At 44.8% G+C, this 27,365-nt stretch overlaps 1 protein-coding gene across 1 annotated transcript; it reads right to left on the bottom strand.

Moving 5' to 3' along the window:
- Window positions 1-15,442: 15,442 nt before the first annotated feature.
- Window positions 15,443-27,045, bottom strand: FAM8A1 (family with sequence similarity 8 member A1). Its single transcript, XM_072152650.1, has 5 exons — window positions 26,626-27,045; window positions 23,157-23,277; window positions 22,126-22,249; window positions 18,447-18,586; window positions 15,443-17,315 (listed from the first exon to the last, which is right to left on the bottom strand). Exons 1-5 carry the CDS (start codon window positions 26,939-26,941, stop codon window positions 17,174-17,176), a joined length of 843 nt encoding a protein of 280 aa, XP_072008751.1. The 5' UTR covers window positions 26,942-27,045; the 3' UTR covers window positions 15,443-17,173.
- Window positions 27,046-27,365: the final 320 nt, after the last annotated feature.

Here is a 27,365-nt window from a genome sequence, read left to right as displayed (position 1 = left end):
AATCGGTTTGTCGAATCCTGCTGGAGATTTGTTCCAAACAGCCAGAATGTTGAGTTGTAGCTGTCTGAAATGTGCCTTTGCCCAAGGAACTGCTTCTATTATTGAAGTCATCAGACCCAGGACCCTCATGGCTGTTCTGACCGTTGTGCATCTTGTCTTGATAAGGTAGTGCACGGACTGCTTGATTTTCAAGATTCTCTCCTGAGGAAGATGAATAGTCATACTGCACGAGTCGAGAATATACCCCAGGAACTGAATTCTAGTTGTTGGAATAAGAAGGGATTTTTCCCAATTGATTAGGAAACCCAGTTGTTGTAGAAGATCGATTGTCATCTGAAGATGAAGTTTCAAGAGAGATTGATTCTCTGCTATGATCAGCCAGTCGTCCAAATAGGGCACGATCTGTATCCCCTGAAGTCTCAGTGCAGCCGCCAGAACTATGGTGGTCTTGGTGAAGACGCGAGGGGCTGATGTAATGCCGAATGGCAGACAGGTGAACTGGTAGTGAAGAGTTCTTGAATTGGTCACAATTGCTATTCTCAGATATTTTCTGTGACCTCTCCTGATGGGAATGTGGAGATAAGCATCGGCCAGGTCTATTTTGGCCATGTAGTTGCTTTGCTGTAGAATGGCGGTGGCTGATTTTATGGAGTCCATCTTGAATGCAATTTTGGTCAAGAATCTGTTTAGATAGCGGAGGTCTATAATTAATCTCCACTAGAGATGAGCGAACACTAAAATGCTCGGGTACTCGTTATTCGAGACGAACTTTTCCCGATGCTCGAGTGCTCGTCTCGAATAACGAACCCCATTGAAGTCAATGGGAGACTCGAGCATTTTTCAAGGGGACCAAGGCTCTGCACAGGGAAGCTTGGCCAAACACCTGGGAACCTCAGAAAAGGATGGAAACACCACGGAAATGGACAGGAAACAGCAGGGGCAGCATGCATGGATGCCTCTGAGGCTGCTTAATCGCACCATTATGCCGAAATTATGGGCAACAGCATGGCCATGACAGAGTGACAGAATGAAGCTAGATAGCATGTAAAACATCCAATAATTGACCCTGACACTACAGGGGACGGCATGCAGAGGCAGAGGCAGCGGCAGCAGGCTAGAGAGTGGCATGGCGACATACCCTAATTGGACTCAGGCTTCAAACCAATGGGTGTCAGAGAGGAACCAAAGGAGGTGAGCAAGAAGCGCTCAAATAATATCGGTACATGATAAAAGTTTGCCAGTATATTTTGTGGATTACACAGCAGGGTGGCGACAAAGTTAACATGGAAGCCATGAAAACAACCCAAAATTCTGCCTGACACAGCTCGTTTGATAAGGGGACCATGTATGCTTACAGTTCATGCCAGTCGCTGCACTGGCTGCCAGTCTCCTTTCGAATACAGTTTAAAATAATAATAACCCTCATCCATAAAGCTCTGTATAATGCTGCACCCCCCTACCTCTCCTCTCTTATCTCAGTCTATCGCCCAACCCGTGCTCTTAGATCCGCCAGTGATCTTAGATTAACCTCTACCCTAGTGCGGACCTCCCACTCGCGTCTCCAAGACTTCTCTAGAGCTGCACCAATTCTATGGAATGCTCTGCCCTGGACTATCAGACTAATACCTAACCTCCAAAGTTTCAAACGTGCTCTTAAAACCCATTTCTTTAGGCAAGCCTATAACACTCATTAACTGCATGAAGTTTTAACTCTTCTACTAACCCGTCCTGTGTCGTCCTCCCATCTGTTATCCAGCAACCAACAGGCACCAGACTTCTCTGCAGTCCCATTCACCCTGGACCTGGTATATAAGATGACGGCTGAGTGGTTCAAGCGACAGCAATTCCATTTATTATATTTTGTTCTATTCCCTAAGAAGAATGGCTTGACCGTTAAATATTCTTTTACCTCGTGTTACCCCATCATCTTCATAAACCGTAAGCTCTGGCGAGCAGGGACCTCACTCCTGTTGTTCCATACAAATGTTGTGCTCTGTTACAATACATTTGTATTTGTTTCCTATGATTTGTAAAGCGCTACGGAATATGATGGCGCTATATAAATAAAGATTATTATTATTATTATTATGGAGGCAGTGAACTAGTAGTAGATTAAAGGTGCTGCAACTATGTTAGTTGGATCTTGGGATGGAGCTGGCGCTCTGCAGCCAGGCGAGCTTTTGCCAATCCAAGCCCCTGTCTCTAGGCTACTCCCCAAACAGCACTTCTAAGAACCTTTTGTATAAGATCAAGTGTAGTAGCGTTCTTATAAGTTTAGGATATGGCGGGTGAGGGGAATGTAAACAGATGCGCAAGAAGCGCTGAAATAATATCCCTAAATGGTAAAAGTTTGCAAGTATATTTTGTGGATTACACAGCAGGGTGGCGACAAAGTTAACAACTTTGATGTGGAATGCCCTGTAATAGCTCTTGGGCGGTGTGCCTTTTATCGCCTAGGCTCAGCAGTTTCAGCACCGCCTGCTGTCGCTTAGCGACGGCACTGCTGCTGTGCCTAGAGCTACCGACTGATGGCGCCATGCCCACGGATGGTAATTCGGAGGAGGAGGAGGTGGAGGAGGGGTGGGAGGAGGTATAGTAGGCCTTTGAGACCTGGACCGAGGTAGGCCCCGCAATTCTCTGCGTCGGCAGTATATGACCAGCCCCAGGGTCAGACTCGGTCCCAGCCTGCACCAAGTTAAGTGTAGTAGCGTTCTTATAAGTTTGGGATATGGCGGGTGAGGGGAATGTAAACAGATGCGCAAGAAGCGCATGATGCGCATGGAGCTGGCGCTCCGCTGCCAGGCGAGCTTTCGCCAATTCAAGCCCCTGTCTCTAGGCTACTCCCCAAACAGCACTTCTAAGAACCTTTTGTATAAGATCAAGTGTAGTAGCGTTCTTATAAGTTTAGGATATGGCGGGTGAGGGGAATGTAAACAGATGCGCAAGAAGCGCTGAAATAATATCCCTAAATGGTAAAAGTTTGCCAGTATATTTTGTGGATAACACAGCAGGGTGGCGACAAAGTTAACAACTTTGATGTGTAATCCATGAAAACAACCCAAATTTCTGCCTGACACACCTCGTTTGATAAAGGGACGATGTATGGAGGCAGCTATATGGACGACTTTTGGAGGTAGCAATGGAGACAACGTGTGGAGGCTGCTATGGAGACAATTTAATTTGGATAGTGCCTGTATGTGGCAGTCCCAAAAATTTTTCAAACCAGAGGAGCAGGTAGGTGGCCCTCCAGTAAAATGGAATAGATTGAGTGCCTGTATGTGGCAGTCCCAAAAATGTTTCAAACCAGAGGAGCAGGTAGGTGGCCCTGCAGTAAAATGGAATAGATTGAGTGCCTGTATGTGGCAGTCCCAAAAATTTTTCAAACCAGAGGAGCAGGTAGGTGGCCCTCCAGTAAAATGGAATAGATTGAGTGCCTGTATGTGGCAGTCCCAAAAATGTTTCAAACCAGAGGAGCAGGTAGGTGGCCCTGCAGTAAAATGGAATAGATTGAGTGCCTGTATGTGGCAGTCCCAAAAATGTTTCAAACCAGAGGAGCAGGTAGGTGGCCCTGCAGTAAAATGGAATAGATTGAGTGCCTGTATGTGGCAGTCCCAAAAATGTTTCAAACCAGAGGAGCAGGTAGGTGGCCCTGCAGTAAAATGGAATAGATTGAGTGCCTGTATGTGGCAGTCCCAAAAATTTTTCAAACCAGAGGAGCAGGTAGGTGGCCCTCCAGTAAAATGGAATAGATTGAGTGCCTGTATGTGGCAGTCCCAAAAATGTTTCAAACCAGAGGAGCAGGTAGGTGGCCCTGCAGTAAAATGGAATAGATTGAGTGCCTGTATGTGGCAGTCCCAAAAATGTTTCAAACCAGAGGAGCAGGTAGGTGGCCCTGCAGTAAAATGGAATAGATTGAGTGCCTGTATGTGGCAGTCCCAAAAATTTTTCAAACCAGAGGAGCAGGTAGGTGGCCCTCCAGTAAAATGGAATAGATTGAGTGCCTGTATGTGGCAGTCCCAAAAATGTTTCAAACCAGAGGAGCAGGTAGGTGGCCCTGCAGTAAAATGGAATAGATTGAGTGCCTGTATGTGGCAGTCCCAAAAATTTTTCAAACCAGAGGAGCAGGTAGGTGGCCCTCCAGTAAAATGGAATAGATTGAGTGCCTGTATGTGGCAGTCCCAAAAATGTTTCAAACCAGAGGAGCAGGTAGGTGGCCCTGCAGTAAAATGGAATAGATTGAGTGCCTGTATGTGGCAGTCCCAAAAATGTTTCAAACCAGAGGAGCAGGTAGGTGGCCCTGCAGTAAAATGGAATAGATTGAGTGCCTGTATGTGGCAGTCCCAAAAATTTTTCAAACCAGAGGAGCAGGTAGGTGGCCCTCCAGTAAAATGGAATAGATTGAGTGCCTGTATGTGGCAGTCCCAAAAATGTTTCAAACCAGAGGAGCAGGTAGGTGGCCCTGCAGTAAAATGGAATAGATTGAGTGCCTGTATGTGGCAGTCCCAAAAATTTTTCAAACCAGAGGAGCAGGTAGGTGGCCCTCCAGTAAAATGGAATAGATTGAGTGCCTGTATGTGGCAGTCCCAAAAATGTTTCAAACCAGAGGAGCAGGTAGGTGGCCCTGCAGTAAAATGGAATAGATTGAGTGCCTGTATGTGGCAGTCCCAAAAATTTTTCAAACCAGAGGAGCAGGTAGGTGGCCCTCCAGTAAAATGGAATAGATTGAGTGCCTGTATGTGGCAGTCCCAAAAATGTTTCAAACCAGAGGAGCAGGTAGGTGGCCCTGCAGTAAAATGGAATAGATTGAGTGCCTGTATGTGGCACTCACAAAAATTGTTTCAAACAGAGGACCGGGTAGGTGGCCCTCCAGAAAAATTAAATGCATGAAGTACTATAGCAAGAGCCAGTGGGCCCTGTCAAAAAATAGCCATTTTCCTCTGCTTTACTGTACAAAGAGGAGGAGAAGGAGGAAAATGAGGAGGAGGAGGAGTGGATCAATTATTCAGGTTGAGCTTCCTTCACCTGGTGGAGATTGGAAATTCTAAGAAATCCAGCCTTTATTCATTTTAATAAGCGTCAGCCTGTCAGCGCTGTCAGTCGACAGGCGTGTACGCTTATCGGTGATGATGCCACCAGCTGCACTGAAAACCCGCTCGGACAAGACGCTAGCGGCAGGGCAGGCAAGAACCTCCAAGGCGTACAGCGCCAGTTCGTGCCACATGTCCAGCTTTGAAACCCAGTAGTTGTAGGGAGCTGTGTGATCATTTAGGACGATGGTATGGTCAGCTACGTACTCCCTCACCATCTTTCTGTAAAGATCAGCCCTACTCTGCCGAGACTGGGGACAGGTGACAGTGTCTTGCTGGGGTGACATAAAGCTGGCAAAAGCCTTGTAAAGCGTACCCTTGCCAGTGCTGGACAAGCTGCCTGCTCGCCTACTCTCCCTCGCTACTTGTCCCGCAGAACTACGCACTCTGCCGCTAGCGCTGTCAGAAGGGAAATACTGTTTCAGCTTGTGCACCAGGGCCTGCTGGTATTCATGCATTCTCACACTCCTTTCCTCTGCAGGGATGAGAGTGGAAAGATTTTGCTTGTACCGTGGGTCCAGGAGAGTGAACACCCAGTAATCGGTGCTGGAATAAATTCTTTGAACGCGAGGGTCACGGGATAGGCAGCCTAGCATGAAATCTGCCATATGCGCCAGAGTACCAACGCGTAAGAATTCACTCCCCTCACTGGCCTGACTGTCCATTTCCTCCTCCTCCAACTCCTCCAACTCCTCTTCTTCTGCCCATACACGCTGAACAGTAAAGGACTCAACAATGGTCCCCTCTTTTGTCTCACCAACATTCTCCTCCTCTTCCTCCTCATCCTCCTCCACCTCCACCTCCTCCGATATGCGCTGAGAAACAGACCTGAGGGTGCTTTGGCTATCAACAAGGGAATATTCTTCCCCTGTCTCTTGTGACGAGCGCAAAGCTTCCGACTTCATGCTGACCAGAGAGTTTTTCAACAGGCCAAGCAGCGGGATGGTGAGGCTGATGATGGCGGCATCGCCACTGACCATCTGTGTTGACTCCTCAAAGTTACTCAGCACCTGACAGATATCAGACATCCACGTCCACTCCTCATTGTAGACTTGAGGAAGCTGACTGACCTGACTACCAGTTCTGGTGGAAGTTGACATCTGGCAGTCTACAATCGCTCTGCGCTGCTGGTAAACTCTGGATAACATGGTCAGTGTTGAATTCCACCTCGTGGGCACGTCGCACAACAGTCGGTGAGCGGGCAGTTGGAGGCGGCGCTGCGCTGCCCTGAGAGTGGCAGCATCTGGGCTGGACTTCCTGAAATGCGCACAGATGCGGCGCACCTTCGTGAGCAAATCAGACAGATTGGGGTATGTCTTGAGGAAACGCTGAACTATCAGATTTAACACATGGGCCAGGCATGGCACATGTGTCAGTCTGCCGAGTTGCAGAGCCGCCACCAGGTTACGGCCGTTGTCACACACAACCATTCCCGGCTTGAGGTTCAGCGGTGCCAGCCACAGATCAGTCTGCGCCGTGATGCCCTGTAATAGCTCTTGGGCGGTGTGCCTTTTGTCGCCTAGGCTCAGCAGTTTGAGCACCGCCTGCTGTCGCTTAGCGACGGCACTGCTGCTGTGCCTAGAGCTACCGACTGATGGCGCCGTGCCCACGGATGGTAGTTCGGAGGAGGAGGTGGAGGAGGGGTGGGAGGAGGAGGAGGCATAGTAGGCCTGAAACACCTGGACCGAGGTAGGCCCCGCAATCCTCGGCGTCGGCAGTATATGAGCAGCCCCAGTGTCAGACTCGGTCCCAGCCTCCACCAAGTTAACCCAATGTGCCGTCAGCGATATATAGTGGCCCTGCCCGGCAGCACTCGTCCACGTGTCCGTGGTCAGGTGGACCTTGTCAGAAACGGCGTTGGTCAGGGCACGGATGATGTTGTCTGACACTTGCTGGTGCAGGGCTGGGACGGCACATCGGGAAAAGTAGTGGCGGCTGGGGACCGAATACCGAGGGGCGGCCGCCGCCATGAGGTTGCGAAAGGCCTCGGTCTCTACTAGCCTATAGGGCAGCATCTCCAGGCTAAGCAATCTGGAGATGTGCACATTAAGGGCTTGGGCGTGCGGGTGGGTTGCACTATATTTGCGTTTCCGCTCCAGCGTCTGGGGTATGGAGAGCTGAACGCTGGTGGATGCTGTGGAGGATCGTGGAGGCGACGATGGGGTTTTTGTGGCAGGGTCCTGGGCAGGGGGCTGACTAGCAGCTGACACAGGGGAAGGAGCAGTGGTGTGCACGGCCGGAGGTGAACGGGCTTGTTGCCACTGAGTGGGGTGTTTAGCATTCATATGCCTGCGCATACTGGTGGTAGTTAAGCTAGTAGTGGTGGAACCCCTGCTGAGCCTGGTTTGGCAAATGTTGCACACCACAGTCCGTCGGTCATCCGGTGTTTCCTTAAAGAACCTCCAGACTTCTGAAGATCTAGCCCTCGCCGCAGGAGCCCTCGCCACGGGAGCTTCACTAGTTGACACATTTGGCGCTGATGCACCAGCTCTGGCCCTGCCTCTCCGTCTGGCCCCACCACTGCCTCTTCCAACCTGTTCTGGTCGAGGACTCTCCTCCGTCTCAGAAGCACTGTGTTCACCCGGCCTCTCAACCCAGCTTGGGTCTGTCACCTCATCATCCTCCGATCCCTCAGTCTGCTCCCCCCTCGGACTTCCTGCCCTGACAACAACTTCCCCACTGTCTGACAACCGTGTCTCCTCATCGTCGGACACCTCTTTACACACTTCCACTACGTCAAGAAGGTCATCATCACCCACAGACTGTGACTGTTGGAAAACCTGGGCATCGGAAAATTGCTCAGCAGCAACCGGACAAGTGGTTTGTGACTGTGGGAAGGGTCCAGAAAACAGTTCCTCAGAGTATGCCGGTTCAAATGCCAAATTTTCCTGGGAGGGGGCAGACTGGGGGGGAGGAGGCTGAGGTGCAGGAGCTGGAGGAGTGGCGATTTCGGTGACATGGGTGGACTGCGTGGAAGACTGACTGGTGGTGGACAAATTGCTCGAAGCATTGTCAGCAATCCACGACATCACCTGTTCGCACTGTTCTGGCCTCAACAGTGCTCTACCACGAGTCCCAGTAACTTCAGACATGAACCTAGGGAGTGTAGCTCTGCGGCGTTCCCCTGCTCCCTCATAAGCAGGTGGTGTCTCACCCCGCCCAGGACCACGGCCTCTGACCCCTGCAGTAGTTGGACGCCCACGTCCCCGCCCTCGTCCTCTACCCCTAGCCCTCGGGTTAAACATTTTTAAAATGAGAGTTATAACTTTATTTTATTTTTTTTTTTTTGTGTTTTTTTTTTTTTTTTGAGTTTTTAAAACCAAACAATGCTATCCTATTGCTATGGCTATTTTCTAGCCAAGTATCAAAGCACACTACTATGCCAGATGAGATGACACTGAGTTAGTGCCTAATTGAAATCCAACCCCTACTAAATTTTCCCACTTCGGTCTTTGCTATGGATATGTGCGTCACTAAGCGCAGAACACAGCGGTCGCAAGTCTCGTCACTACAAATTGCTCAGAATTGGCTAGTACATGCACTGCAGAAAGTACAGCCACCAGCAGATCAACCAGAAATCAAATATATAGAACGCTACTGTATGCGTAAGTAAGCTCTTTGTATTCTCCTATGGCTATTTTCTAGCCAAGTATCAAAGCACACTACTGTCAGATGAGATGACACTGAGTTAGTGCCTAATTGAAATCCAACCCCTACTAAATTTTCCCACTTCGGTCTTTGCTATGGATATGTGCGTCACTAAGCGCAGAACACAGCGGTCGCAAGTCTCGTCACTACAAATTGCTCAGAATTGGCTAGTACATGCACTGCAGAAAGTACAGCCACCAGCAGATCAACCAGAAATCAAATATATAGAACGCTACTGTATGCGTAAGTAAGCTCTTTGTATTCTCCTATGGCTATTTTCTAGCCAAGTATCAAAGCACACTACTGTCAGATGAGATGACACTGAGTTAGTGCCTAATTGAAATCCAACCCCTACTAAATTTTCCCACTTCGGTCTTTGCTATGGATATGTGCGTCACTAAGCGCAGAACACAGCGGTCGCAAGTCTCACTACAAATTGCTCAGAATTGGCTAGTACATGCACTGCAGAAAGTACAGCCACCAGCAGATCAACCAGAAATCAAATATATAGAACGCTACTGTATGCGTAAGTAAGCTCTTTGTATTCTCCTATGGCTATTTTCTAGCCAAGTATCAAAGCACACTACTGTCAGATGAGATGACACTGAGTTAGTGCCTAATTGAAATCCAACCCCTACTAAATTTTCCCACTTCGGTCTTTGCTATGGATATGTGCGTCACTAAGCGCAGAACACAGCGGTCGCAAGTCTCGTCACTACAAATTGCTCAGAATTGGCTAGTACATGCACTGCAGAAAGTACAGCCACCAGCAGATCAACCAGAAATCAAATATATAGAACGCTACTGTATGCGTAAGTAAGCTCTTTGTATTCTCCTATGGCTATTTTCTAGCCAAGTATCAAAGCACACTACTGTCAGATGAGATGACACTGAGTTAGTGCCTAATTGAAATCCAACCCCTACTAAATTTTCCCTTCGGTCTTTGCTATGGATATGTGCGTCACTAAGCGCAGAACACAGCGGTCGCAAGTCTCGTCACTACAAATTGCTCAGAATTGGCTAGTACATGCACTGCAGAAAGTACAGCCACCAGCAGATCAACCAGAAATCAAATATATAGAACGCTACTGTATGCGTAAGTAAGCTCTTTGTATTCTCCTATGGCTATTTTCTAGCCAAGTATCAAAGCACACTACTGTCAGATGAGATGACACTGAGTTAGTGCCTAATTGAAATCCAACCCCTACTAAATTTTCCCACTTCGGTCTTTGCTATGGATATGTGTGCCACTAAGAGCTAAACACAACGGTAGCAAGTCCCCCTGCTAATTCCTCACAAAATGGTACTAGATGCAAATTAAAATAAAAAAAGTAGAACGTTATTGTAGCCCTAAGAAGGGCTGTTGGGTTCTTTGAGAATCACTCCTGCCTAACAGTAAGCTAATAGAACACCCTAACGCTTTCCCTGACCAGCAGCAGCTCTCTCCCTAGCGGCATCCAGACACAGAATGATCCGAGCAGCGCGGGCAGCGGCTAGTCTATCCCAGGGTCACCTGATCTGGCCAGCCAACCACTGCTATCGACGTGTAAGGGTACCACGTCATGCTGGGTGGAGTGCAGAGTCTCCTGGCTTGTGATTGGCTCTGTTTCTGGCCGCCAAAAAGCAAAACGGCGGGAGCTGCCATTTTCTCGAGCGGGCGAAGTATTCGTCCGAGCAACGAGCAGTTTCGAGTACCCTAATGCTCGACCGAGCATCAAGCTCGGACGAGCATGTTCGCTCATCTCTAATCTCCACCTGTTGTTTGGCTTTGGTACAGCAAATATGGCGGAGTACACTCCTTTTCCTCTTTCTGACAAAGGGACTTCTTCTAGAGCTCTTTTTTGGATAAATTCGTGCAACAAGGGAAGGATCTGAGATTTCTCGATTTTTGTACTCAAAAATCTTTCTGGCGGAATCTTGTCGAATTCCAAAGCGTATCCGTTTTTTACTGTGGACAGTACCCAAGCATCGAATGTGATGTCTGTCCATAAGTGAGCGAAGTCTGCCACCCTTGCACCTACTGGAGACAGACCTGGCATGGCGTCAGAAGTCAGGCTTCTCGTTTTTTTTACTGCGGAAGACAGTTCTGTCTTTAGACTTCTGAACTCCTCTACGTCGGTTACGAAATGCACGAAAAGGTCTTTCCGGTCTTGCTTTTCTAGGTGGAAAGCTCGGTTTTTTGGAGGTACTGGCTACTTGTGGAAAAGAGTTCCCCTTATCTTCACTAAGATTCTTCAACACCTCCTTCAGGTCTTTCCCAAACAAGGAAGATGGGTGGAAGGGAAGTGAACAGAAGTGATGTTTGGAGGCTACATCCCCTGTCCAGGGCTTTATCCACAGGGCACGACGTGCAGAGTTAGCCGTTAGCATGTTCTTAGATGCAAGTTTTAAAGAGTCAAGAGAAAAATCACACAGAAAATTGCCTGCAAGTTTAACAGAAGACAAATTCTCATAAATTTCTTCTCTAGGGACTCCATCCAAAATGTCCCGACCAATCTGGCTTAGCCATAATCTTAAGGCTCGTGCAACAGGCACAGTAGCAAGAGATGCCTTAGCCATGGCTGCTGAGAGTTGATAGCTTCTGCGGAGCATAGCATCAGCTTTCCTGTCAAGAGGGTCTTTAAGTAAAGAAGATTCATCTGCAGGAAAAATAGATTTTTTAGATAGTTTAGCCACTGGGATATCAATCTTGGGAGGCAATTCCCATTCTTCAGATTCTTTAAGGTCGATTTTGTATACTGCTCGAAAACGAGACCCCAAATCAAATCTTTTTTCAGGCTTAGACCAACCCTGTTCAAAGAGGACTTTAAGATCAGGATGATGGCAATACTTTGGCTTTTTTTCTGGGAAAATAAAAAAGTGCATCTTGGTTAACAGAGTCATTATGAGACTCATCTGTCTCCATTACACTTTTAACCGCCTTGATCAATTTAGAGGTTTTATCTTTGTGAAACAGAAAAAAATCCTCAGATACATCTGGCCCAGAACCTTCCAATTCAGGGCTATCCCCAGAAATTATCTGGGCTTCTGAGCAGCTACTAGAAGGCAAAGATATAGAAGATGATTGCCTATGATGTTTTCTACGTTTATGATGTCTTTTAGACTTCTTTTTCTTTGAACTCATCTCATCAAATACAGCAGACATTTTTTCCTTCATCCACTGAAAAAATACATCTCCTCCTGAAGTCTGAGCAGGAGCTGCACAAGGGGCACAAACATCATCAGGGCAATCATCCGGTATAGGCTGCTCACAGCTAATACAGTCTCTATGATGAGACTTTCTCTTCCTTTTACCAAGGCTGGACATCTGTAACACAAACAACAAGTGTTAGGACATGCCAAATGAAGGAACAAGGGCACTCATGAAAGGAACAAACCTTAAGCTCAGACTGACTCTGCTGCCTGGCAGGTGCAGAGAGCATACCTGAACAGTACAGCCTTAAAACATTCCCAACAGGAAATGCAATGCACCTGGTCAGAGGCGACACCCGGGCTAACAACCAAATCCTTCTAACATAAGAAAAGGATGCAGGGGACGCGCTGAGCCCTAAGGTTAGCAAGAGCTTTGTTCACAACAATATAGAAACCACCTTACGGTACATTGTAGATGGTGGCTTCAGGAAGGGGGAGATGCGGCAAAACAGCAGCTATACCCCAAAGTATTGAGTGCAACACAAATCTGACCTCCACTTCTCTGCTTATTCAAAAGCCGTACCTGAGAATACAGCGGTTCCCGCTTCCAATGGGAGACGCAGTAGGAGGGGAGTTTATCCAGAAACTCCGAAAATACTGGACTTCCGCCACCACGGGGGGGGGAAGGACAGCCTCAGAATGTAGTTTCACCAAGATTGCCACTGGTAAGACATTTGCTTCTACCCTGCTGGACGTGCACCACAGCCCAGGCCTCAGGGGAGCAAGAGGATACTGGCAGTAAACCTAATTAGGACAGAAGAAAAAAACACGCCTCTTCCTTGACTCCTAGGATACTTATAGGGCAGTCGGTTAATTGATTTATTGTTAATTAACATTGTTATTGTGTTCTTCTGTCATAATTAGGACTCCAGACTCTTACCCATCAGTGCTGCCTGTAGGACGAGAGGAACAATAGGTTTTCTTTCGCCTACAGATTCTGCAGCGCCACACAGACTTATTTGGCAAATACTAACCCTAGATCAGTGGTTCAAAACCTTTCTGTGACCCCGCAATACAGTTCCTCATGTTGCTGTGACCCCCAAACCATGTACAAGCATATATCTACTACAATACTGCCCCCTATGTACAAGAATATAACTACTACAATACTGCCCCCTATGTACAAGAATATATCTACTACAATACTGCCCCCTATGTACAAGAATATAACTACTATACTACTACCACATATGTACAACAATATAACTGCTATATTACTGCCCCTCTGTGAAACAATAATTACTATAACCCTTGGTCTTATCTTCCTCCTCACCTCACTCAGGTAGCCCTCCATGTCTGCTACCTTCTCCTCACACAGAACTCCCCCAGGTATTGCCGCCTTCCTTAACCCCATAGCGCATGGGGTAGTATGCAGAGGGCTCACGGGCTGAGCCCTCTTCATACTCACTGGGTGCTTGCTTCACAAAGAAGCAAGCACCCGTCTCTCACACACCGCAGGTGTTAACCCTTTCATCGCCGCTGGCAAAGCTGCCGGCGGCATTAACGAGCCGGCGGCGCGTGGGCGCCACAATCTTGGCTCCGATCGACGCTCCCCATGACGTCATCGGGAGTGGCGATCCGTTGCCATGACAGCCTCGGGTCACATAAAGATCCGAGGCTATCATGTTTTAGGCTATTACAATGTGCGATCTGCACATTGTAATAGATGGTGTGCAAAATCTCCATATAGGATCAATCAAAAACTTAGGGTTAAAGTACCCTAGGGAGTCTGAAAAATAGTAAAAAATTAAAATAAAAAATTATATTAAAAAAACTAAAAATTCAAATCACCCCCTTTCTCTAGAATTCTAGAACTCTAAACAGTAAAAATCATAAACACATTAAATATCGCCGCGTCCGAAAATGCCCGATCTATCAAAATATAATAACGGTTTTTCACTGTGTTTAACACTGTAACGGAAAATAGTGCCCAAAGTCGCAAATGGCATGTTTTTGCCATTTTGAAAAATATAAAAAAATTCTATAGAAAGTGATCAAAAGGTCGTACAATCCTAAAAATAAAAGCATTGAAGACGTCATCAAAAGTTGCAAAAGATGACACCACCCACAGCTCCATACACCAAAGTATGAACAAGTTATTAGCGCAAGAAGGCAAAATGAAGAATTTTTTTTTTTGTACAGGAGGTTTTAATTTTTGTAAATGTATGAAAATATTATAAAACCTATAGAAACTTGGTATCTACGTGATCGTATTGACCCAATGAATGAAGTAGACCTGTCATTTAGGGCGCACAGTGAAAGACGTGAAATCCAAGCCCACAAACGCAAATGCGTTTTTTCACCATTTTCACAAGCCATCACACAGCTCTCTACATGGAAAAATAAAGTTATAGATTTTTGAAGGTGGGGAGTGAAAAATAAAGACGCAAAAACTAAAAAGGGCCTGGTCCTTAAGGGGTTAAACAGAATCCCACCCCCTTGTCACCCCTCCCCCATCCACTACACAAAATTCCCTCCCAGATCTGCCCCCCCCCTCACAGAACCAACCCCTCCAAAAATCTGCCCCCCCCCCACAACAAAGAATCCCCTCCCCAGATCTTACCCAGGATCCCTACAGGTCTAGTCCTCCATCCTTGTCCCCCTCACTGTCAGCAGCCCTGCTGTATGTGATTGAGAAGCTGGAGGGTCATGTGATAATTACATCATCACAGGTCCTTTAGCCGGCAGGCTGTAGGAGCTGTATTTCTGTACAGAAATGAGGCTGCTTTAGCGACCCCTGCAGCAAGACCTTGAATGGCATCATTGATGTCATTGATGAAGTCATTCAAGGTCCCGCAGCAACTAGTGTTTGCATAATGTCGTGGATCTGATAGCTTTAGGCGACCCCTGTGTTTTGGTCGTTCGACCTACAGGTTAAGAACTGCTGCCCTAGATTACCTCGGCCTGTGCAGTACTATTACATCCTCTGTTGGGAAGGGTTGAATATAAGATGGAGGGCAAGTTGGATTCATTTTGTACCAAAACTAGCACCTAAATGGAAACTCACAATACATGAGTTAAGTCCTATTGTGCCAAATATGCTAAACAAGTTTATTTTCTATGTCAAAGTGACCTTGAAATGGTCTATGACATTTGGTGCAATGGAATGTCCCAAAACAGCAACTGCACAAAGCAATGGCAAACATGGACAAAAAAAAAAAAAAAAAAAGATCCCTCACCCCCACTGAATCCCAGACATGAAAAACCACCGCCAGTGCGAAAGAGCCCTACACCTGGCAGAGCACATAGGTTTTTATAGATTGGCCAGAAATTAGACCACATTGATCACTTCCTTAAATAGGTTTTAGCGCTGCACTGACAAATTTCATGGTTTCTTGTCAAATTAGACGTTATCAGGTATTCCTGAGCCACCAAACCAAATTTTACTCATATTCATGCAGAATTTCACATTCACAACGGTTCCAATATTGTATATAAAGCTGTATGTATGGCACCTCAATAATACAATACTGTGGATCTGTGTCCTAAATGTTAATACTACTGTATAAAAGAAAGATGTTTCATGCTTTATTTAGAACCATATCCACCTGGGATATTTCTGTACAAAGTCACATACAAGCGCAATTTCAGCCAGTTACATAATCTTTGTCAAATAAAAGCTGATGCAATAACAGGAAAATCGGAAAGAACATGAACATGTTTCATAGCAATGGATAATTATATGAACATCGGTGCCCATGGGGTATGAATAAGGGAACGATTAATATGTTGCTACCTGTTTAGATTTTGATTGTGAAAATCTCATGATTCTGAGGTAAAGAAGAGGTTGCCTTTAAATAATCTAAAAGGCAAATGTTCCCCACAAATCCAGAACAATGGTTCTAAGTGTTTGTCTGATATCCAGCTCCAACACCTCTCAGTCCAAATAGCCTTTTATTAGGAACCAAGTGAAGCTCCATTCATCCACTAGTTTAACACTTTATGGGCATCTTACAGACTGATGGAGCCCCTCGAAGAGGCTTTAACACTTAGATTCATAGCAGGTGACAGCCATGCGGCACCTTATATTACATATATTGAAAAAAATTCCCCATATTTTTTTTCCCCCAAAATAATTTTTTACCGAATGCTATACACCTATAAAAGGGTGTGACTTAAAGAGGACCCAATTTTGTGTTTCACCATTATCCCTCCTGAAAACACATGAATGTAAAAAGTACATGTGGTGTCCAAACATCAGTAAAGTATAAATCCTTTCTTTATTCTTTCATCCTTGTGAGGTAAAGAGTATGTGCACCTCGCAAGGCATTTTCTTGCTTGTAAGCTGGATCTTTTTTTTTTTTTTTTTTTTTCTATTACATCCAAGGCATAGATATGTCCATCTCATTCTTTTCATACTTTTGCCCTTCAATAAGGCTGTTACATACTGTATTTCACAGGGTGGCATTGCCATTCCTCTTTCTGCACTCCTTCACAGATGTGATCAGTCCATAGAAACCTATCCGACTGCAGGTCAGATCCCATGGACTGCGCACAGTACAATGAAAGGGGAGTCCTTGCATTACAGAGAAATATGATGAGTCCCTGACAACGTAACAAGTGTCAGACTGGTACGGCCACCCCCACTGACTAGGGGAATTGCAACACGCCATTATTAATTTATTAACATGGTGCTGCGTTGTAATTTCTCTACTGGCAGCAAGTCCTAAGCAAATACATTTCTGCATTGCTATTTTATGATATTTGGGTTTTTAATACAAGTATTTCCAAAAGGAGAGGGAGGGAGTGGTGACAGAGCTGCCTGCATTTACCTGCAGATAAGTTACACAGGTGCTAAAAATAATCTTTATTATTATACCATTTACACTTTATTATTACTGCTGTGGATATTAAATATAAGTGTTTGTTTTCTCAATGAAGTAGCAGGAGGTTTTCTTTGCAGTTTGTGTTTTTTTTTTCCTAGAAAAGTCAAACTGAGCAGGATTTTCTCCTCCATATTACGTGCTCTCTGTACAACCCTGAGAAGCTCCACCATTAGAAAGCATTATAGGTACCAAGTAGTTCATAGTAATTTTTCATTTTACAATACTGAACATTTGTAGAGATTGGTGACAATAAGATCATTCTTCAAGTTGAATATTTCATGGTGTATGACCAATCAATAACACCTCTTGCTGTTAGCAAAGATTAAGAAAAGCCCTTGACAATAAATAGCCTCCCAGAGGAATTCAGCAGTAAATGATCCAATGACAAGTATTTTCAACACATGTTTTCATACGTTTGCATCATCTCATGTTCCGTCTCACTACTATGGTGCCTGCTACAATGTCGTAGGCTGTTCTGTTATGTTGAAAGAAAAGCAATGTAATAAATGCAGGGAAAAAGAACGCAATGGAGAAGTTCTTGATCACAGCTCGTACGGTTGATCTAGAGAAAGAGATGAAAAATGAAGTCACAGGTAAAATTAAAACATTCAAAGCAAATTATACACAGGTTGTACTGAAAACACAGTGGAACTGGGAAATCGATTGCTATGACCACCCCTGAAAAATACCCCCGCCAAATATGTTCCCCCTTACCCTGTCCCTTTATATTAATTCAATTTTTATTAAAATTTGTGTGTGCAAATTTAGTTTGGTAAATGGTCGGATTATCGTACAGGTCCCCTAGCAGACGCCCCTGTCATTCCCTGAATCACTGGCAGCAGCACATGTATTGCACTATCACTGCCAGCTCTATGAGATGTGGCGCACTGACAGCGGCCGCAGAGGGGCTTATTCACAGCACCGGACGAACATTCAACCGACGCTGTGAATAAGCGCGGCGCAGCCGCTGTCAGCGCACCGCATTGCATAGAGCTGGAAGCGATTACGCAATACATTTAGTAATCCTGTTGCTGGAGAAATGCAGGACTTGGGGTAGTTCACAGCCCAAATCAAGTCAAAATATCCAGAGTGATCTTAAGACTGTCCCCTGTTATAATTTAGGGAATGAGCCCTTCACCAGGATGTTATCCAGGTATTGAAGGACTACATTTCCCCTAGATTCTATAATCAAACAGAAAATCTGAGGAAATGTTAACGTGAAGGAAAAAAAAAAAAACGAGAGGTTTATATACATATCCTTTGTCTAACAGAGAGATGAACCTGCCCTACTCCATTCAAGCAATGACTCGTATTGCTCAAATGAACGATTTAAAAATTTTAGACATCACTAAATAATTTGATTAAAAACATTGTGCCTTAGTGGGCCACACTGCAGAGCCTCTAGGCTGGCGAAAGAAAATTTGAGTGAAACTGGAATTAGGAAAAGTACTCTAAGAGTGAGATAAACTGAAGAGGCCCCTTCTCACTGTAATAGCCTGGAAGATGTGAGGTAGAGAAATAAGAACCCCCTCCCGATTTTTGAGAGAAGGGTTGGCAAGATGTTGGCTCGACTTTCTTTCACCCTTGTCTCTTTGGATCCCTAAACTAACTTAAAAAAAACCCCGAAACAAATGACCTTGCAGTTTATATATGGTATTAAGTCAAAACACAGACAACACGAGCAAATACTTACGCAGTCATATTTACATTTGTGGAAGGGATCACCAACACTCTGTTAGGTGCAACCAGTACGGAGCTATCACATGTCACAACTCGAAGACCAAGCAAGAACTTTCCTGGGGTTGCTCCACCGGCTCCCCAAATGCATATAATCTTATAAAAGGAAAGAAAGAACAAGCCATCTTACAAGTTGTATCTATACAGCTTCATTAGTAGAGACCTACAAGTGGATAAAACTTCAGTGCCTTGCATACCTTAAGGCAGTGATGGCAAACCTTTTAGAGAGCGAGCACCCAAAATGAGACCCAAGAGACACTAGCTTTTCCCAAAGTGCCAACACGGCAATTTAGGCAGTAACAAACTTATTGCTACCAGAATGTTTGAGCTCCAATTCCACCCCGTACACACCTTCTTACTCTTTGGACAGGACCATGTAGCACAGGATGGGTCACTTTAAAATAGCAGGGCACTACTTGGACTGCCTGAGACTGCAGGAAGGTACCATGTCAGGCAAACTCTGTGCCCGGGAGACAAGCCCACAGAGAGGTCCCGAGTGCCATCTCTGGCACCAGTGCCATAGGTTCACCACCACTGCCCTCAGGGATTATCTGGAGAATCTAAAAAGATTTAGCAGTTTATTCATTGATAAATAGGGTTACTACCAAACCACTTCAGCAAGTTGGAAGTGTTGTGGACCTTGGAGTAAAAAAAAGAAAAAAGGAATGTCTGCACTTTTTAGGGCTCACTTTATGAGACAGAAAAGTAGAGATCCTTATATATCTGAACAGTATAACAGAGGATCCAACACCAGGATGGGACATTAAAGGATTTACTACTGTAGAACAATGCTCAATATCTGTCAGCTTTCCTTAGTTTCTCCAGATCTTTACAGGCAGAAAGTTCTTGGAAATCTCTCAATGAGATGATAACCTGTTTTCATTCTTACCTCTTTGAAGATGGATTTTTTTTTTAGTAAACCGAGTGCAAGTCCCTTACACTCAATTTACTTAAAAAAAAACAAAAAACAGGCCGTTGATGGACAAAAAAACAAAACAAAAACATGTTGATGTGCACATTGAGGAGGCAGAATTGTTACAGAAAAAACCTCTGCATTAAACAACAGCACATCCTGGTTTACCAGACCATTATTGGGGATGAGCATTCATTCAAACTCCTGTTTTCAATAATGTGGCCTTTATTGATGGATACAAGAAGGAGAGAGACTTGGAGAGAATGTATCAAGCTGGTGCAGGGTAAAACCTATGCAGCGCTACTCCACACTAGTCTTACGGTGTCAGATTCATCAATGTGATGATAATTCTGCCACAGTGTACAACTGGCTTTCTACTTTAGAGCTTTTTCAAGTTGTGGTGCACCATCTTTTTGGGTTCCACTGAATATTTTTACAGTCACATTCCCTTTGTTGAACTAGCCGGAAAAGTGATTGATGCCATAAGTTTGGATTAATGCATTCATCCCATTGGGTCTACCATGGTTGGTCTCATGATCGAGCATACAGCTTATTTTACATATGATGTGGCCAGTTGGAGAGATATCATCAAAATTGCTACATACTGCAATATATGAGCAATCAGACCCTGTAGGGTTAAAGTACCCTAGAGCAGTGATGGCTAACCTATGGCACTGGTGCCAGAGGTGGCACTCGGAGCCCTTTTTGCGGGCACTCAGGCCATCACCAGAGATGACTCCAGGTATCTTCCTGCAGTCCCAGACAGCCCAGGACTTACTGTGCACAGAGCTATTTTAAAGTGACAGCACTAACTGGGACTATTTTCTGCTTTATTGGTGTCATCAGGGTGCTGGTATCAATGAAAACTGTGACAGAGAAGGGAGTATAAATCACAAATTAAATTTCTGTGTTGGCACTTTGCGATAAATAAGCGGGTCTTTGTTGTAGTTTGGGCACTCGGCCTCTAAAAGGTTTGCCATCACTGCCCTAGAGGGTCTGAAATAATAAAAAAAGATATTAAAAACATATTTCAAAGTTTAACTCACACCCCCCCTTTATCTAGATCACTTATAAAAATAACATGTTTTTGATTTTTACTGTTTAAGTATCATCACCTACCAAAATGCCAGTTCTATCAAGATATAAAAAAAAGAATATTCCTGGCATAAAACCGTAACGAAAAATAAGCGCAGAAATAGCCATTTTTTCACCAATTTTTCTATCCATGAATATTTAAATAAAAAATGATCGAACATTCATTTAGGTTGATGTAAATTAAAAGTATGCACCGCAAAAAAAATGACACCTTACATAGGTCCATACACCAAAGTGTAAAAAAACAGTTATTGGCCTGAGAATTTGGTAAATATTTTTTTTTTGTACAAAATCTACTAAAACCTAATAAAAGCTATATAAGGCTACATGCACACGATGTATGCCCGCCGTACCTTAGTATGGCGGGCATACATCGGCGCTGCGGAGAGGAACAGGGGATAAGCGCAGTTCACCCCCGCCCCTCTCCATAGGACTATACAGCACACAACGCCGTATCACGTAGAAAGATAGGACATGTCCTATCTTTCTATGGGCTACGGTGCCGCACTGTACCGCTTCTGTACAGGGCCGTGAGCCCATAGAAGTGTATGAGGGACGTATATATCGGCCGTGTATACGTCTCCCATAAATGTGTGAGAATGCAGCCTAAATGTGCTATCCCTGTGATCCTAGAATCAAAGCCGTAAAAACGGAGCACATAAGAAAATACTGCAAAAGTGTTTTTTTTTTGGTTGATTTCACCGCACTTGGAATTTTTTCCAGCTTTCCAGTACATTGCATTGAACACAAATGGTGCCACTAAAAATACAATTTGTCCCACAGATAACAAGCCCTCACACACCTCTGTAAACATAAAAAGGTAGCACTTCTGGAATGAGGGGAGTAAAAAAAACAGCAATCCAAAAACAAAAAAGGGCCGAGTCCTTTAAGGGTTAAAGAAGCTGTAAAATAGAACTCAGTCTTACACTGTGCCAAAATTTTGCATCACAGTGAAAAATCTGTAGGAAAGTGACTAGTGTGGTCTAGCTATGGTGTACCTTTGATAAATGGATCTTATGTTCCCATAAACAACATCGGCAGCCTTTTTAATGGAGACCCTATGGGTGCACTAATATATGATCAAGGTTTAAGGCCTTTTAGACACCGTGAAAAGTAAAGTAACATGCTGCCTTACATATCACACCCACAAAAGGGAGAAATCTGGTTACAGCAACAGAGCTCTGGTTTTGCCTATATCCTGTATTCTCTTTATCTCTTCAGTTTGTGGGTGCATCATGTAATACAGAGCTGGCCTACTCCCCAAGGTTTGTACAACTTAGTAATAATGAACAACATTGTAATAATATGTCTTGTACACTTGTCTACATTTAAACCACACCCTCCCACAAGTTTACAGAGTGGTGTTGTCTATTTGTTTGTTCTCCACAATTTGGGTAGTTATCTGTTACAAATTTCTCCAACCAAAAACTATGCATCCTGCTGGTTCTCAAGAATTGGTGAATTATACTTTGACTGGATAGGACTTACCTCGGATATCCCTCAGCCATATAGAGCCTGATGAAGGCTTAACTGAAGCGTATAAAACACTACTCTGTATACAATGCGGGGTGCATATAAAACATCAACAAGCGAGTTAAAGACATACTAAATAATAGAAGTGACTTACTTCATATAAACAAACCAATAGCCTATAGATGAGCGCTACCACCATCATTTTCTGCAAGTCTTCCATTGATGTGTCTTCATCAACTTCTTCAATTATGTAGTGCATGGCAAACTTAGAAATATCTCTGAGGATGTCAAAGAATAAAAGGGTGTTAGCCTTAACCAGATAAAAGGATAAAAACAAACCAATCAGGAACTGGTTCCACAAATAAATATAGTAGTCTGGACAATCTCTAGTTGTTTAACTGGTCCCTTGGCAATAATCTTAAAACATACACTCTCTGAAAGCGTCTGGCTGTAATTTTGGGGGTGAATCCCAGCACCAAGTGTTTACGCCCATTAGTCCCAATGCTGGGGAAATAAAACATTACACACTTCCTTAGGAAATGAATGGTCTGTGCATGTATGGGCCAATTTTTTTAAAGGGAATCTGTGTAACGCTACCTATGTGTGTATTGTTAGCATCAGTGTGCATTTATAATCTAAGACGGTAGTAGGAGCTGGAGCAATCCGGAGCTCTGGTGTGTGAGATCTCTTTACCGAGCACAGCACAGCCCTTTTTCTCTGAATAACTGCTCAAGTATTCAAACACAAGCTGCTACAGCAGTGACTTATAGTAGATGGGAGGGGCTGTGCTCTGTAATGAGATCTCAAACACCAGTGCAACAGAGTGTACCAAGTCCTGTCACAATACTGGAATAAAAAAAATGCATTTTAAGTCCTGCAATTGCTAACAAAAATATGGACAAAGCACAACCAGCATCTCCAATAACCTAAGGACATTATGCTGTACGATTAGGAAGGGAATTTATAGACAGGCATAACATACATCAGCCTTGATTGTCTATTGGAGTGACTTGCACATTATTGATTACACTACTTAGTACATGGCCCTCTGTGGGCCTGAAAGTCACGTCTAATCCAGCTTGGAGCTTGCTAGAGAAATGTTGAAAAGGACAGACAATGAATATGTAAAAAAATTCATTATATTCTTGAGTTCTATGTACTAATTTACCTGCAATGTGAACTTACTTGATGCCACTGAAGTGTATTATGGTTAATATTACAGCTGCTTTGATGAAAAAGAGAATGAAGAAATCCACCATTTCCGCTCTAAATCTTTGTGCCAAGGATGGGATAATATATTCACGGCCTACGACGAGAGAGCAACAGCTAATGACATTTATGTTAGAAGTATTTAAATACTTTACACGTGTGAATAACCTTATATAACATGTAAACAACGAGTCTGTGATTCTCACCCTCTGTGTTTAGTACATTTGAAGATCTATTGCAAAATCCTGCTGTGGAGATTTATCTGATGCAATTTTTTTGGTTGTATTTTATGTGACTTTTTAAGAAAACTGGGGCACGTCCCCCATTTCGGCTGCATTCACATGTTGCATTTACGTAAATGTAATGTACACACAACATCTGAAAGAAAGTCTATCATTTTCCAAATCGACCAACAAGTATAGGCATTTCATAAGATTTCCAAATGTACATTTTCTTTTTCCAGGCAATATGTCATGTAAAAGAAAATTCCTGTTTAGCTTTATGCAAATAAGTTTCTCAGTGCTCCAAGGGTGTGATCATGTCCACTCATTATTCGTTCTATACTTCCCGGCATTTTCCCTTTAAATAGTTAGGCCTCATGCACATGGCCCTATACATGTTATGGGCTGCAAACAAAGGTCCCATGGGTCCAAGTTTTCTGGCCCGTGTGTGAGGTTGGATTATACCCTGATGACAGGAGAGAAGACCATCTGAGCTGCAAACATGTTTTTGCCACGTGCTAGCCACTGTTTCTATGGGATTATGCACACCACCATGATTTCCAAAGCCTTGCACATGTTCCCATCTCCCGGGCCGCGAAGGATGGAGCTGGTCTTATTCCTGCCCGTGTCTGCGGCTCTGGCAGTATTATTATTTTCACCGGCAGATCAGCACACAACAGCTGATGGCACACAGGGTGCAAGCTACAGTCCACTGGCGAGGTGTTTGCGGTCTGTGACCTGCACATGTTTGTGTGCTGGAGGGTTTAGGCCTCATCCACATAGCCGCTATGGGCTGTGATCCAGTCACATGATTTGCAACCAGATAGCAGCCTCCCATAGATTTCTATGGCTCTTAGGGACTATGGGTGAGCACACGGTGTGTCACTGCATCGGACAGCCACACCACAAAATAGCGGAGTTGTTCTATATTTAATGAAATTCGCTCGCCTGCCTATGGAGGGAGGAAGGGTGAAGACCGCTCACCACTCCCGGCCATGTGCTCAAGATCCAGTCCGGCTGTCTGAATGGGGCCTTAGTCTGAGTGTCATCTTGGGGTGTCAGCTCATACAAGGTACCATGGTAACTTTGGGAGGTGAGCTAACCAAACAATGCCACACACAAAAACACTTCTCCATACAACATTAGTTCAAACAGAAATATTATACAATGCTGCTTTAATTGTTGGTTGATTTAGGAAATGATAACCAAATTCCCTAACAGAGACAGGAACTGAGCCACTTGCAATCCTGCATGTTTAGCTCTAGGGTTCCTACAGTGTTAGACAAATGCCCAGTTACCAAAATGTTCTAACTGAATGGTACGACATCTCTGAAACCCACAATCATGGAGGCACACAGATCCTCCTGCTCCCCAGGAAAGAAACCACCACATGCTATACTCCAGTGGTCCCCAACCTTTCTTTTACACAGGAACCCACTGCACCCAAATTTTGTTCCCCAGAGACCGGGTCAGGTAACCTCTAATCATGGTCACCGAGAAAAAAATTGGTTGCCTCGCAGATCCCCATTATATAATCCCAACCCTTATAATGTGTCATTTCCAGTAGCCCCCAGTCTAAAATGCCCCCTTTCCTACAGCTGCTCCCCATTCTGTATCCCCCTAATAATGCACCTTTTTTGTTGTCTGTCTATATGAGAAGGGAGCTACAGAAAGTGTGAAATTATAATAGCCATGCACACCCCTATATTGTCCCCTTGTCTTTGGCCTTTACACTGACTGTACACGCTCGAGTATAAGCGCAATATGGGAGCAAAGACAGGATTCTCGGCACCGTCCACTTTCACCAGGGCTCTTTGATTCGTACCAGATGGAGATACAATCCGCGATATAGAGCAGTCACTTAAAGGGAACCTGTCACCAGGGACCTCATTTTTCACTAAAGACAGATTGTAAAAGCCCATGACACCTGCAGAGCAAATCTGCCTTTTCTAAGCATGTGCATTACAATATAATTGTGTGTTATAACTTACCTTGCTCCCTGACAAAATCCTGGGGTAGTCACAGGGGCTGGACTTTGGTTTGGATGCATTTCAAAAAACAACATGTGACTCGTCTGTGTTACTCCTCAGAGCTTGGCCCCCACCTTTGTGCTCCTGTCTAGCTCCACCTCCTGCTTCTTCTCAGAGGTCACAGCCTGGGGAACTGACATTAGTGTGGGAGGGACAAGCTGTACAGGAGCACAAAGTGGGAGGCAGCCTGCAGCTCAAACAGGTCACATGTTGTTTTTTGAAATGCATGCAAACCAAAGTCCAGCCCCTGTGACTACCCCAGGATTTTGTCAGGATGCAAGTGAAAGTTATAAACACACAATTATATTGTAATGCAAATGCTTAGAAAATGCAGATTTGCACTGGAGGTGTCAAGGGCTTTTACAATCTGTCTTTAGTGAAAAATGAGGTCCCTGGTGACAGGTTCCCTTTAAATAAAGCGTCCGGCAGCAGTTTCCCCCAATCAACAAAGCGTCCACAGAAGAACTTATCCTATTAATGAAATGTCAAGAGCAAAGCCGCCTTAAAGAGAAAAAAACCTCTATACTTACCTCAGTCTTCTTTCCGCTGAGTGGAGAAGCTGGAGGCAAGTACAGTTTTTTTTTTTTTTAATAAGTTGAAGCTCTTTAGGTGGGTGATCCGCGGCCTGACGGTTGTGGACCGCTGTTATACTCTGGTGCAGCAGCACATTACAAGGCACCCACAGAAATCACCAACAGCAGGGGATAACATGTAAAAGGTCCACTGTAAAGAAGTGGTTTCATGACAGCAACCTTACATATACATTGTATAAACGGAAAGTATAACTTTGGACTGAACACCGATTACCACCTACAGACAACATGCAATACAATACAACATATGTTAGGCAGTAGGTGGACTGCATAAAGGTAATCTGAATAAACATTGTCAGATTATACAATAACTCTACAAGTAGCCTTAAAAAAGTATTTACTAGGACATTGACGTGAACTCTAAGTTTTTTTTTAGTGATACAATGTGTTCTAGCCCATGATTACATAAATGCACAGAAAAGCAGTTTCCTGAAAAGCTGCCAGCAATGTGTCACATGCTCAAACATCCCATGAAAGTGACAGCTCCTGTGCACTGAATCCCTGCTGTCACTGTGATCAGAAAGCTATAATAGCAGTAATGTCCCTACAAATAAGCCATGAGTCCCTCCTGCCAGTGCCAGGCTGTGGACTGGAGGCTCACCTGCAGCTGGCGGTGCGGTGGTCGCAGAGTTGGTATTGGCAGCTGCAGTGCTGGGTGCAGGGGCACTTCTTATCCTGCTCTGATCCCCGATGTTGCCTGCATTCATCATGACAAGAGCCGCTGCGGTAGCGCAACTGTTCTGCCAGCACATAGAACCGCAGTAGCACTGCCAGAGCCATTCCTGCAGCTTCCGGGAATACTCCGTCGCGCTCATGTTGGGAGTAGTAGTCGGAAGGTCGCTTCCTGCAAAGGCTTCACCAACAATGCGCGCATTCCTCTCCCGGAGCTCTGCAGCTACTTGTGGAGCCTCCGCCATGACTGTGCTACACAGAATCCATCAGCAGCTGCGTCATCAGCTCCACTGGGCAGCCTGACTGCGCGCCGTGATGACGTAACTCACCGCGAGGACGATGAGCCGCCCGCTGGTTTCTAACCCCGGCATAAAGAGCTGCACACAGGTCGCCTGATGCCTATCTATCCACTATCACCCACATGATTATCATTTCTGCCACACATACCGCAGACCTGTAAGAAGTCACGGTCGGAGCCCGCTCCACAGCTGGTAAGTCTTTGCTGCATATTGCTGCAAACACTTACCGGTAACACCCGCAATCGGTGCTAGCACCGATCATGGGTGTTAACCTGTCTATCGCCGACGGCAAAGCTGCTAAGCCGGCTTCACCGCCATCTTGGCGAATTTCCTTGTTTCCCATGACGTCATTGGGGGGCACCGATCGGTC

This window comes from Engystomops pustulosus, chromosome 5 (assembly GCF_040894005.1).
Source record: "Engystomops pustulosus chromosome 5, aEngPut4.maternal, whole genome shotgun sequence".
Lineage (NCBI taxonomy): Eukaryota > Metazoa > Chordata > Amphibia > Anura > Leptodactylidae > Engystomops > Engystomops pustulosus.
This window is presented reverse-complemented; position numbering and strand designations above follow the sequence as displayed.